The sequence below is a fragment of the Bicyclus anynana genome, chromosome 27 (genome assembly GCF_947172395.1).
Source record: "Bicyclus anynana chromosome 27, ilBicAnyn1.1, whole genome shotgun sequence".
In the NCBI taxonomy this organism is placed as follows: Eukaryota; Metazoa; Arthropoda; class Insecta; order Lepidoptera; family Nymphalidae; genus Bicyclus; species Bicyclus anynana.
Genome location: NC_069109.1, coordinates 4,577,140 through 4,590,978, shown reverse-complemented (window position 1 = coordinate 4,590,978; position 13,839 = coordinate 4,577,140). Strand labels below are relative to the sequence as shown.

Here is a 13,839-nt window from a genome sequence, read left to right as displayed (position 1 = left end):
TATGGAGGTTGTGTTGGTAGAAAACTTTTTAAACTTTGTAAATTTATATTTTGTTCCTACTAAGTTATATGGAGTTACAATTATGTGTACTCTCACGTAGAGTTATACATAGTTATTTGCTCAACCTTAAAGTTCGTTTTTATTGAATCCGGAACAAGCCAAGGATACAATAATTGAACCACGAGCGATTCTTAGTTAGAATCCTGAACATAGTCAAAATTACTTGACAATAATTAGCTCAATCTACTAAGTTTAACAATATGAAAATCTTCATAACGTTCGTTACCGACAGTTCAATTTATTTTTCAACTTAAATTTAAACCTAGATCAAGACCAGCCAGGTAGTAAATTGCTAGGCCTCACGACTCATAAATGTCAATACATATAAATAGACTTATGTATAGAAATTATGGAAGGACTGACGACTCAGTTAGTAAATAAATAAATATCAATAGTTGTCATTAATGTCAATAGATAGATAGACATAGAGAAAAAATTTAACGACTCAGTTGATAAAGCACCGACTATACTAAATTACCGCGAACGTAATTCCTATATAAAAAAATGGGACAAAAAGTCCACAAACAAACACAGCCGAATTACACAATCGGAGGTGGCTTGCCCCTCACCGCCCCCCCTCCCCCCTAGCTGCGCGTGGCTCAGCCGGCGCTGCCGCAGGTGGTGCTGCGCTACGGGCTCGGGGCGCTGCCGCTGGCGCCGCCGCTGGCGCAGGCGTTCTACTACGGCGCCGCCGCCGCCACGGGCGCGCCGTACGGCGTCGGGCTCGACCAGGCCACGCTCAAGGACCTCATCAAGAAGCAGATGTGAGTGTTGCGTTCTCTTTGACGGTCCTGACGATGACAGAACGACCGACAATGCTTCCCTGGCAACACAAACGCAAGCTACACGGTGTCTTCGAAGACTCACGATCTTGCTTCCCAGACAACAGTAGCTACACTGTGTCTTCGAAGACGAGGTCCCCGATAAGCAACATCTCACATCTTGGGGACGACTTTGGGGGCCTGACCATCCGATCCTGACCATGACATAACGACTGACAATGCTTCCCAGGCAACAGAAGCTACACGGTGTCTTCGAAGACGAGGTCCCCTATATCTAACATCTCCCGGATGCGGGTATTTTACTCACGATTTTAGGGACGCCTTGACTGATACACTCAATGCACTCTGTCTTTTAAGATCCTGACACTGACACAACAACTGACAATGCTTCCCAGGCAACACAAGCTACACCTTGTCTTCGAAGACGAGGTCCCCGAGTCCTGAGGATTTTAAGTATTTTAGGCCTTTTTATGAGGCCGTCTATTTATTATGTGTTACATGCTTTTATTTTGACTGTCCCATTGCCCCTTTAACTTCGTGCCTCGTAAAACTACTTCGATATGTTTAGTCCTTCTGAAGATTTCAACATTTCTAACTCAAAGTACTTTTAAGCCTTTTATGAGGCCGATAGATTTTCCCTGTTGTGACGCTTTAATGTAATAATATTTTTGGTTTTCACAGCGAGTACTACTTCAGTCCGGACAACCTGGCGCGCGACTTCTTCCTCCGCCGCAAGATGTCCGCCGACGGCACCATACCGGTGACGCTGATCGCGTCATTCCACCGCGTGCGCGCGCTCACGGCGGACGTGCAGCTGGTGCTGGACGCCATACGCGACTCGGACCGCCTGGAGCTCATCGGCGGCTTCAAGGTGAGGCTGAGTGTGTGGTACACTTGTACCTTCTCCGTGAGGCGAAGAACTGCCATCCGCACTTGCCACAGACAACACAGCGTCTTTAATCTAACTGGGCCCACAAATATAATACGATGGGTAGTAGCGACAGCGATTGTAACATCATCTTGTGGTAGAGGAAACATGTCAAGCAGGACTTGTGACCTTGGGTGTGGGTTTAAAGATACCTTTCAGAATGCATTATTTACAATATCGCTGCCATTATAACTTTATACGAATACCTTGTTTTTAACCGACTTTAAAAAAAAGGAGAAGGTTCTCAATTCAACGCGTATACGCAAAGCTCATGGGTCCTAGCGTCTATATCAGCCAAGGTTCAAATTTCATACCTTTAGAGAGACATTTTTTCCCTCCCTATTATTCTAGGCCTCGGACTCAATTCAGGCAGAATGTCTGCGTTCGAACAAATTGAAACTTGATGTTTTGGTGAATTAAAAAATTAAACACACATTCACAGAAATAAAAATAGCACTTGCTTTTAAAGCAAGCGTGTAAAAGCGTGCAACCCAAATAGACCGAAGTCTGTGCTAGGGCACAGCTAATTCGAACAATATTTAACATATTTTTTGCATTTCAGGTGCGCACAGCGTTCGAGCCATTAAAATGGCCGATACTCGACATAAACAATACAGAGAACACGGGGACCAATTCCAATGAACCTGTATCGGATCGAAAACCAGACCAAAACACGAATCAAATCACAACGAACCAGAGCCCAGAAACAAAACCGGCCGAAGAGAAAACCGACGACAATGCAAGTGATACAGTTTTGGAACAGAAGAGGATAGAAGAGAGTATAGACAACGAAGTTAAAGAGGAGAAGATTGTGGTCGAAAAGGAGAATAGTTTAGAAAATGAGGTCAGTTTGTTAAATGTTAATCATCTAAATTTTCTTTTGGATAAATAAAATATAAAATTATATATAGGAGATAAGCAAATCACATACAAACGGACAATGTACACATACAGTTTGTGAATGTTCAATACATTGTGTGTGTATTGTACTGTCGGAAAAAAATAGTCTAAAATAGGATACTTATCTGTAATGTGTCTTTGATTCAGCTAAGCATTTTTTTCGTATAACAGGTAAAACCGACTCCAGAGCCAGAAGCGACACCAATACAAGTTACAGAATTAAAAACAACAGAACCTACAGAACTTCCCAAACAAACAGACACACTATTAACGACGGAAATTCCCCAAGAAACACCTCAAGAAGTAACAACAAAACCAGAAGTTGATTCCTCTGTAGAAGTGAAAGAAGAAGACAGAAAAGTAGAGGCTGATAGTACAGAGGTTAAAGAAGTAGTGGAGAATGTAGAGGTTAAAGCAGTGGTGGAGAATGCAGAGGAAGTGGAGAAGGTGACAGAGTCTAGTGAAGATCCACCTCTACAACCTGATGTAGCAGAAAAACCTGGGGAGAAACGGTAAGTTTTCCTCCTTTTCTAGTTGATAAAAACTCGAAATACTGCTTATTAATTAATCTAAGTCAAGTCAATTTAGAAATTTATCTGTTTTTTATAGTGTAGGCCTGTGTATTCCTACTGTTAAACAAGTTCAATTCAGTTATTAATTGGATATCTTCGCCTTATATAGACATTCCGTAATCGACCATCATATTCTATTATTATCAAGCGTTATTGCAACCAAATTTGTTGTGTGTACTAGTTGTGTAATAATAGTTACACTAGGGTGTCGTCAGGTAGTATCTTAGGACCCAAACTTTTCATAATTCACATAACTGATTAGATAATGAAGAATAAAGATCTTTTCTTTCTTTCTTTCTATAAAAATGAGCCATATGTACTTTATACCCAGCGTGCAAGTGAACGCGTTATATACGCGCTAGCTTCAATACGCTGGGTAGAACAATGCGTTGCCACCGAACCGACTGCGTATTATCGCTGAACGGGTCATAAACAACGCTACATTTTTTTAAGCCAACCATTCTGTAACCTTATTATGTACAAACGGATGCCCCGCGGTTTCACCAACTTAGTTCCCGTTCCCTAGAGAATACGGGGATAAAATAATGCCTATGCCTAGCCTTTGACACTCACAAATAAAGTGTTTTTCTAGTGGTAAAAGACTTTTTAAAATCAGTTCAGTAGATCCAGAGATCATGCGCACACATTTACATAGTGAAGATACCTTCACATAATTGACTACAGCTTGCGTTATAGCAACTTTGTGTACAACCATGAGTGGAGAAATTGGCAAATAAAAGCGTTAGGAACTACTCCAAGTTAAATCATCTATGAAAGTCTATCACCATAAAAACATAACCTGACGTTTCGAAAGTACTTCTAAACCACTTCGAATAAATGAATTTTAACTTTGACTTTGTCTTTGCCTTTGATGAAGCAGTGTCATTAGCCTATGATTATTCAAGGAGAACATTATCAGATGCTTAGATAAAGACTAGTATTATTTATAACTTGTATATCAGTATAATCATATTGTTTCAGCCGTAAGAAGCAGATGGTCGGCATATTCCCTCTCGCAACGATGGGCGGTCCCTTGGTGGCGCCTGTGTCCAGCTTACTACGGGCTGTGCCACCGCCGCCTTTACCCAGGCAAGTTTATATCGATTTTTCTACATCACCAAACAAAACTTTGTCAAATTATATACTGAAACCTTCCTCATTAATCACTCGGTCTATTGATGAGCTTAAATCGATCTTTCTAGTTTATCGAACTAGAAAAACACAAGGCTTTGTTAAGTAGTGCTCCTTAAATTATCTGATAAGTATCAGTGATCACATTACCATGTTGTGCCACATACCATACACAACAATACATATTGGAAACCAATTTTGAGACAGAGCGCTTATCTAGAAGATGCCTATTCACTATAACTATAACAGGTAAGTTTAAAAAATAATCTATATTTACAGTTTACACTACCCCACCAGCAAGGACATAAATGTCTTTCCATCATCTATTACCATCAGGCGTAATTGCAGCCAAATTTGGTGTGTGTTTTGGTTGTAATAAAAATATTTATTGGGGGTGTGGCTAGGTAGTATCTTGGGACCCAAACTTTTCATAATTCACATAACTGATATCAGTAATCAAATTGCTAATTTTTACGGTGATTGTATAAAATTGTGACGTATTTTATACCCGGCGTGCAAGCAAACGCGTAAAATACGCGCAAGCAGCATACGTTGGGTAGAACAATGCGTTGCGACCGAACCGACTGCGTATTATCGCTGCATGGATCATAGACAACGCTACATGTTTGTGTAAGCTTGTTTTGAAAACATTGTGCATTACAAGTCTTTAAAGATACACACAAAAACAAAACACAGTGCACAACAAGGAATAAACAATTAAAAAACTTTTATTATTAAATCAAGATTACTATAGAGTTGAGGAATTATCAAAGATTAATCGTTTCATCGGATCTCTTGAAGTCATTTGCATAGTTAATGTAAACTGCTTATTATAATGTAAATTGACATGGTTTATTATAGAATTATAGGGAAACTGATTTAGTAATAAATTGAGTAGGATTGTGAAGAAAAAACTTGCCTAAAAGTCATATCTGTATCTTTCATGAATGAAATATTAATGTAACTGTACATTTATAGAATGTTTCGTACCGGACGCGGCGGCACGTCCCCTCTAATGCCTCACGACCACCTCAACCCTGATGTACCGGAATTCGTACCGCAAGCGAGGAGAAATGGTATGTAACGTTAATATTGTACTGTGGTGTTTCACAGGGTGGTATCTTGGGACTTGACTTTTTTCTAATTCATGTTAATGGTAACAGTGATTCAATTAATGAATTGAATCCAAAATTGTATTAAATTTTATGTATCTCTGTATATTTTTATATGATACTAGCAGACGCTCACGTCTTCCTGTTCCCGTACGATCACGAGGATAAAATATGCGCGGTGGATTTACAAAATGGAGGTCCTGGGTTCGATCCCCGGCTGGGCAGATAGAGATTTTCTTAATTTGTCCAGGTCTGGCTGGTGGGAGGCTTCGGCCGTGGCTAGTTACCACCCTACCGGCAAAGACGTAACTTGTAAAGAATAAAAAAAAAAAAGTACTCAGGGATTGTGTAGTTTCCCAACATTAAATGATTTTTTTAATCGTTTTAGTAATTTCAGAGCCAATGCAAACAAGCATACAATCAATCAAACCTTTCCTCTTTATAACATTAGTATAGACTAGCTCTACGGTTTCATAGTTTCCGTTCCCGTGAGAATATGGTGATAAAATATAAGCCTATGACACTCACAAAAAACGTGGCTTCCTATTGGTAGAATAATTTTCAACATCAGTTCAGCCAAAGATTACCTCCTACAACCTTACATCATCAATACTTGAGGCAAAACTGATTGAAAACTAATTTGTATTGTTGCAGAGGAGCCGAATGCTGGTAAAACAGGTCGCCGCGAGGATGGCCGGCCGAATAGGAGTCCCACGTTCGACAAGAGTGATCCAGACGTATGGACTGAGGTATTTATTTGTAGATTATAATCTAAAATAAAAAAAAGGATAAAAAGAAGCATGTTTTTTATCATTAAATATAAAAAGTGGAGTAACAGTTTGAGAACGTGCCGATGGTTGGGATCAATTTGCGAAGGTAGAAATTAATTCTATTGATGCTTTTACCATAGACAAGTATGAGCTATTATGGATAGTGGTGCATTAGCGAGCACTTAAATTTTCCCGTTATTTAGGCCTCTTATCTCTTATCAATAGAGGTTTTGGGTTACGCAATGCGGGTACAAAAACATTTCTATTATAAAAAAGAAATAGGCATACTATATTTACTCCTATTTTCTTATAATAGAATACATTCTTTCCAAGTGCTTACTTTCATTATTATCAGCCATTGACCTCTTTTACTAAAGGAGGCACAATCATGCAAAAAATTTCACTAGCAAAATATGCCAGTTTTTAAACTGGCATATTTTGCTATGACAATTGTAGAATGATTGGTAAAGAAAATTAAACCTAAAGGCTTTTAAATATAGTCCTTTTAATAAAATCCCAAATTCAACCTTAAGGATTGAATTTAAGGTTAAATTTGCAAATGCGACTACTTGAATTGAGCGCCAAGAAGTTGTGTTTGGCACTCATTAAGTGGGGACGTTTTTTGGTCGCTGATTGTGCGTCCAGTTCTTAATAGGAGATCGATGATATCGACCCTCATAACGGCACACAACAGGGCCAGGCCTTTTTTTATAAGACAGTCTTTGTCAGTCCACTGGACAGTTAATGCAGTCCTCGTCAAACTACTGGACAATCCGTGACAATTGACGGCCTCCGTGGCGCAGTGGTATGCGCGGTGGATTTACAAAACGGAGGTCCTGGGTTCGATCCCCGGCTGGGTCGATTGAGATTTTCTTAATTGGTCCAGGTCTAGCTGGTGGGGGGCTTCGGCCGTGGCTAGTTACCACCCTACCGGCAAAGACGTACCGCCAAGCGATTGAGCGTTCCGGTAGAAACCGAAAGGGGTATGGATTTTCTTCCTTCTCCTAACAAGTTAGCCCGCTTCCATCTAAGATTACATCATCACTTACCATCAGGTGAGATTGTAGTCAAGGGCTAACTTGTAAAGAATAAAAAAAAAAAAAAGCAATGCAGTCCTCGTCAGTCCACTGGACTACCGATACAGTCCTCGTCAGTTCACTGGACCATCGATGCAGACACTGTCAGTCTTCTGGACTATACATGCAGTCCTTCTCAGAGTGCATGTACAGTAAATTTGAATTTGATGATTGTAGGTGAAACGGCGCACCAAGGCCGGGTCCCGCGAGCGCACCGGCCCCGCCCCGGCGCCGCGCGAGGACGTGGACGAGCCGCGCGAGGAGCTGCACTTCCAGCTCGACGAGGAGTTGGAGCTGCCGCCGCCGAGGAACAACACCTTCACTGATGCGTGGTGAGTCGGCGTCATCATCATAACACTTGGCAAGTTTTAAGAAACAATTAACACGTTCACTGCGGTACGAGGTCAATTAATCTCGTACTACACCACAGTTTTAGTGCGAGGTCAAAAAACCCCGTATTGTACGGCACGAGGTCAATTAACCTCGTACCACACCACAACGTTTTAGTGCGAGGTCAAGAAACCTCGTATTGCACGATACGAGGTCAATTAACCTCGTAAAAAAATGAAAAATCAGTGACGCAGCGAACGTGTTAAAGAATTTTTTAATAAACAAAGCATACTACTCCATCAAATAGTACCTTGATGAATAAACCAATTCAAATTGATTTCAAGACTACATAAATACTATACAAATACACCATATTAATGACAATTTTTTTGTGCAATTTATTATTTTACTTATCTTTGACATAACCTATATAAACTGACATTATATTGATGTAAAGGCATCATTAGAATTATTGTTTTGCATGGTTTATACTTTAAAATATTCAATGTACGTACTAACTAATTAATCACTGCACAAATAAGTGTGTGAATTGATTATTGTAAATTATAATGTTTTTTATAATGATATTTATTGCAAGCTGTAAGGCGGAATTTGGTGTTTATTTCAATAAGATCTGATCGTAACCTGGATTCGCAATAAATAAATTTTGATTTGATTTGATTTGATTTGAAACACTGGTGTAAGCCTGGCATGCAGCCAACGACAAATATCACGTAAAGAGATAAAGGGAAATGTCGACTCCATGGTGACGAAGTAGTCTCAGTTTAATTTTTTTTTCAATGCATTGAAGCGAAGTTTCCGGTTACGTTGCTATAACAAAATCATCTAGTAAACCTTACTCAATCTTAAGTTCTGCACCTGATTGGACTTTATTAATGGATACGTATGAGAAACATTATAAAATCCCAACGGATGTCGCTATTTCGAGATCTAGACCAGACATTTTCCTTTTGTCCAAACAAACAAAGCGAATAGTACTTGTAGAGCTTACTGTGCCGTGGGAGACTAACATTCCGAACGACCACAGTTTAAAAGTGAATAAATATTATGAACTAAATGAACTAACTAAAGTCTGAAGGACCTGTATCACACTCATAGTTACGAACAAATTTGTCTGTCATTTTCTGAGGAAAACGAGCTTAGATTTGGTATATATCTTATACAACTACACAAAAAGTTATTTTTACGAAGCTCTTTAACTGACGAACACGATTACATCTATTTAACATCGATTCTATAGATACAGTTTTTATAATGTCATTAGATCGTTGATCATATACTTTGACAGAAAAGTTACGTCTAGCGAGGCAGGTCCTATACAATAATTCGTCTGAGGCTGTGGTAGACCATCGCGATGCACTAACAGATCCCGTTCACCTTTCAGGTCTGACGAGGAGTCGGATCTGGAGTTCACGGACCGCGACGTCGGGCGGCTGCTGATCGTGACGCAGACGAGCGCGCGCGCGCCCAAGCACGACGGCCACGACCGCCAGGGCGACTGGGCCACGCGCACCAAGATCACGCAGGACCTGGAGCAGGTGGGCTACTCTTACTGGCATGGAGCTTGGGCACAATGTGGATACAGCGTCATCATCATCAAAATTCATTTATTTCATTAGGCTTAGTTTACAAGCACTTTTGAAAGGTCAAGATTATGTCATAATTTAATTTTATCTAATGGTGGTAATAATAGTCGAAAACTTAAAGTTACGAGGGTTGCAAATGCGCCTTGGTCCTAGAAGAGCCCACAACAAACTCAGCCAAGGTTTATTTTTATTTTTTTGTTTACCACCAAGCTTTTTTATATATACTAATTAAAACTATATTAAGACTTCCCTAAAAGTTTGCGTACATAAACACATCATCATCATCATCACATCAGCCGATGTAGTCCACTGCAGGACATAGGCCTTTTGTAGGCACTTCCAAACATCACGATACTGAGCCGCCTGCATCCAGCGAATGTCTGCGACTCGCTTGATGTCGTCAGTCCACCTGGTGGGGGGTCCGCCAACACTGCGCTTACTAGTGCGGGGTCGCACCAGCACCTTGCGACCCCAAAGTACTTCGGCTCTTCGAACTATGTTCCCCGCCCATTGCCACTTCAGCTGCGCATCTCGATGGGTTATGTCGGTGACTTTGGTTCGTCTGCGGATCTCCTCATTTCTGATACGTTCACGCAGAGAAACTCCGAGCATAACTCGTCCCATCGCGTGCAGTACAGTGTGATAGTGTTTAACTGTCTGTTTTCCCCACCTCCTACAACATGGGTACCTTCAAGTCAAGAGTGAATAGGCATCTTCTAGGCAAGCGCGTTCCACCATAGGCTGCATCACTGCTTACCATCAGGCGTGATTGCAGCTAAGCGCTTGCTTATACAAAATAAAAAAAAAAAAAAAAAAAAAAAAACTCTTTCACGATCACTATCAGATTTTAATGATAAATGATAATGACGGGGCGCAGGGCAGTGTGTCAAACGGTGAAGGAAAAACAAGCTGAAACCTGCATATCAGAGCATTTTCTTAATTCTCTGTGTGTGTGAAGTCTGCCAATCCGCATTGGGCCAGCGTGGTGGACTATTGGCCTAACCCCTCTCATTCTGAGAGGAAACTCGAGCTCAGCAATGAGCCGAATTTGGCTTGATAATGACATGACCTTGAATGTTTGTTGCCAGGTGATAACTGACGGACTCAGACGCTATGAAGAGGATTTGTGGAACGAAGGTTCTTCGGTAAGTTGAGGTTTTTTTTTAAATAAAGAATTACATAACAAGAAATGTCGGAATTTCGGCTGGTTCGTCGTGGCTAGTTACCACCCAATTCCATCTTAGATTGCATCATCACTTACCATCAGGTGGGATTGTAGTAAAGGGCTATTTTGTAAAGAATAAATATAAAAAAAATGTAGACGGCTCGAACGCCACGAGCATATTGAAGCCGGCCTAACGACAGGCGCCTTATATTACAAGTACTTCCCGCCAACCGATCGGCACCCCTCTCTAACTCCCTACTCATATCCGTCTCATTTTTTATATAAGTTATGTTCTTAACTTAACCCATAAAGTATTACACAACAAGAAATGTTGACGGCTCGAACGCCACGAGCATACTGAGCATCAAACGACAAGCGCCTTATATCGCAAGTCGTTCCCGCCAACCGATCGGCACCCCTCTCTAACTCCCTCATGCATTGTTACGTTCCAGTCGTACAGCAGTACGCCGCAGTACCGCACGGTGTCGGTGATCAGCCGGGAGCAGTTCGAGGCGGCGGCGCCCACGGAGCGCCACCAGAACCCCACGGAGCCCCCGCCGCCACCGCCGCGGCCCCAACCGGTGAGTGCGAAGCCCTAGAGCGACCACCAGGTGCTGGCTGTTGTGCGTTGGTCCATTTGGTGCTGATCCAACTGCCTGATCCTGCTGATTATGACGGCTTCCGTGGCGCAGTGGTCTGCGCGGTGGATTTACAAGACGGTGGTCCTGGGTTCAATCCCCGGCTGGGCCGATTGAGCTTTTCTTAATTGGTCCAGGTCTGGCTGGTGAGAGGCTTCGGCTTGGTTAGTTACCCTATCGACAAAGACATACCGCCAAGCGATTTAACGTTCCGGTATGATGTTCGTGTAGAAACCGAAAGGGGTGTAGATTTTCATCTTACTCCTAACAAGTTAGCCCGCTTCCATTTTAGATTGCATCGTCACTTATGGATTGTAGCGGTGAGAAGATTGTAGTCAAGGGCTAACCTGTAGAGAATAAAAAAAAATGTCCAGCAGTTGACGTCCATCGGCCGGTACCTTAGACCGTTAAATAACAGGACCTGCCTCGCTAACCGTTACCCCTCTTGCAAAGATCAAAAATCTATGATCTAACGCGTTTATAAAAACTCTTGCTATAGAATCGATGTTTCATTGTTGTAATAGTTTTCGTCGAGTAAAGAGCTCCCTAAAAATGCCGGTTTGTGTAGTTAAATGGTATAAAAAACGGCCAAAAACTTGTAGTTTAGTAAAAGATGGAGTAACGTTTCATTTGAAAGTATTTATACCCTAATTTTATCAAATTTGTAATAAAAATTTCTAAAAAGAATCGATTCTTTTGACGGAACAGCCAAAAATCGATTATTAATCGAATATTCTATGTATTTAATCTGTGGATAGTCTAAGCGATGTGTTTGTAAGTCTGTGTAAAAATTACGCGTGTGTGTATGGCGAATCAAATTTATAGTTGTGTGTAGTGTATGGACATAGAATATTTTGAATGGTGTTAAATATTTTCGATGTGTGAGTTTACCTCGTCCCCCTCAAAAAACGACAGACAATTTTGTTTGTGAATTTGAGTGCGATGCATCTCCATTTTCTAATTCCTCTATGGCCGGTACTGAGTAAGACGTGTTCACTCGCCATCAGGTGGAGCAGCCAGCGGAGGCGGGCGGCAAGGCGAAGCGGCCGCGGCGCACGGCGTGCTTCTATGCCGCTAACAAGGACCCGCACGCGACGGACGTCATGTGAGTCACATCTACTATGTATATATATATATAGCATGGCAACTTCGTTCGTAACACTACCGATGGCGTGTAGCGATAAAACCCACACCACTTCCCCGTACGCTCGATTTCGCACCCACGCAGTCTTTCCCCCCGTCGCTCACATATTATGGGAGTGTCATCTACTATAGTGTACAGGGTCCGACTTATAGTATACAGGGGTGTTGCTAAATCGCCGTATCAACCGTATCAATGACTAGCTGATATAGCCTTTAGCCTTCCTCGATAAATGGGCTATCTAACACTGAAATAATTTTTCAAATCGGACCAGTAGTTCCTGATATTTGAAAACATTTTTTATTTATTTATTCTTTTAGAAAAAACAATAATCTATACTAATATTATAAAGCTGAAGAGTTTTTTGTTTGTTTGATTGAACGCGCTAATCTCAGGAACTACTGGTCCGATTTGAAAAATTCTTTCAGTGTTCGATAGTCCATTTATCGAGGAAGGCTATAGGCTATATTTTATCCCCGTATTCCGACGGGAACGGGAACCACGTGGGTAAAACCGCGCGCCGTCAGCTAGTGCATACATAAAATAAATAAATATTAATTATAATTGCATAAGTTGATAAACAATGGTATGCAATAACTTTACCACAGCAGTCTCCGAGTGCCACACGTATTTTTTTTTTAATTTTTACTTCTCTTTTAATGTCCACAGAAGCAGCAGAAAGCACAAAACCCGCCACAGCCTCAACCCTCCCGTGGAACACCACGTGGGATGGATTATGGACTCGCGCGAGCACAAACGGCAGCACCGGGACAGTGCCGGGTTAGATTCACTTTATTATTATTACCTAAAGTGTTTATTCAGATAGCCTCCGATTCCGGAAGGTGTGGTTTCCGATCCGGTCCGAGGCATGCACCTCCAACTTTTCAGTTGTGTGCATTTTAAGTAATTAAATATCACGTGTCTCAATCGGTGAAGGAAAACATTGTGAGGAAATCTGCATACCAGAGAATTTTCTCAATTCTCTGCGTGTGTGAAGTCTGCCAATCCGCATTGAGCCAGCGTGGTGGACTATTGGCCTAACCCCTCTCATTCTGAGAGGAGACTCGAGCTCAGCAGTGAGATGATTATGGGTTGATCAAATCAAAAGTGTTTTTTCAGATAGCATGGGTACGGTGACATAATATTAGGTTCGGTTCATAATAGTAGGGGAGCCGAAGGGGGGATTTTTGCAGTTACTCGATCGCGGCAGATGAACATAAGGGAGTGTACCTTGCACGTTGTTGAGTACCTCCACCAAGTATGAGACCTTAATATTCCCCCTCCCCCCATTCAATGAATTCGCCACGATGATTTTTCAAGGATTATATGGTGATCCTTGAAAATTTAATTGAGTAAATTACGAAATAAATGTTTTTTTTTTTCATATTTCAAGGAAATGTATTTTTTCGTATTTCCCATTAATTTAATTAAAACTTAATTAATTTAATGTTGAAAATTTAAAATTATTAAAATATAAAATTAATTATTTTGACGGCCGTGTGGCGCAGTGGGTAGTGATCCTGCTTTCTGCATCCACGGCCGTGGGTTCGATTCTCACAACTGGAAAATATTTGTGTGATCAGCATGGGTGTTTTCCAGTGTCTGTGTGTATTTATACATTATATAA

General features: G+C 41.2%; 1 protein-coding gene across 5 annotated transcripts in view; it reads left to right on the top strand.

Moving 5' to 3' along the window:
• LOC112054185 (la-related protein 1) overlaps nucleotides 1–13,839 on the top strand; it is a 93,919-nt gene that overhangs the window by 63,655 nt on the left and 16,425 nt on the right. For 4 of the 5 annotated variants that reach the window (XM_052890410.1, XM_052890409.1, XM_052890412.1 and 1 more), the window contains 13 exons: nucleotides 649–824; nucleotides 1,524–1,713; nucleotides 2,333–2,614; nucleotides 2,842–3,182; nucleotides 4,224–4,331; nucleotides 5,352–5,449; nucleotides 6,140–6,234; nucleotides 7,509–7,663; nucleotides 9,067–9,220; nucleotides 10,357–10,413; nucleotides 10,886–11,014; nucleotides 12,079–12,176; nucleotides 12,882–12,992. In XM_052890410.1, the coding sequence (XP_052746370.1) occupies nucleotides 649–824; nucleotides 1,524–1,713; nucleotides 2,333–2,614; nucleotides 2,842–3,182; nucleotides 4,224–4,331; nucleotides 5,352–5,449; nucleotides 6,140–6,234; nucleotides 7,509–7,663; nucleotides 9,067–9,220; nucleotides 10,357–10,413; nucleotides 10,886–11,014; nucleotides 12,079–12,176; nucleotides 12,882–12,992 (1,994 nt within the window). The remainder of the gene's footprint in view (nucleotides 1–648; nucleotides 825–1,523; nucleotides 1,714–2,332; nucleotides 2,615–2,841; nucleotides 3,183–4,223; nucleotides 4,332–5,351; nucleotides 5,450–6,139; nucleotides 6,235–7,508; nucleotides 7,664–9,066; nucleotides 9,221–10,356; nucleotides 10,414–10,885; nucleotides 11,015–12,078; nucleotides 12,177–12,881; nucleotides 12,993–13,839) is intronic. The other variant, XM_052890411.1, reaches the window with a different exon arrangement.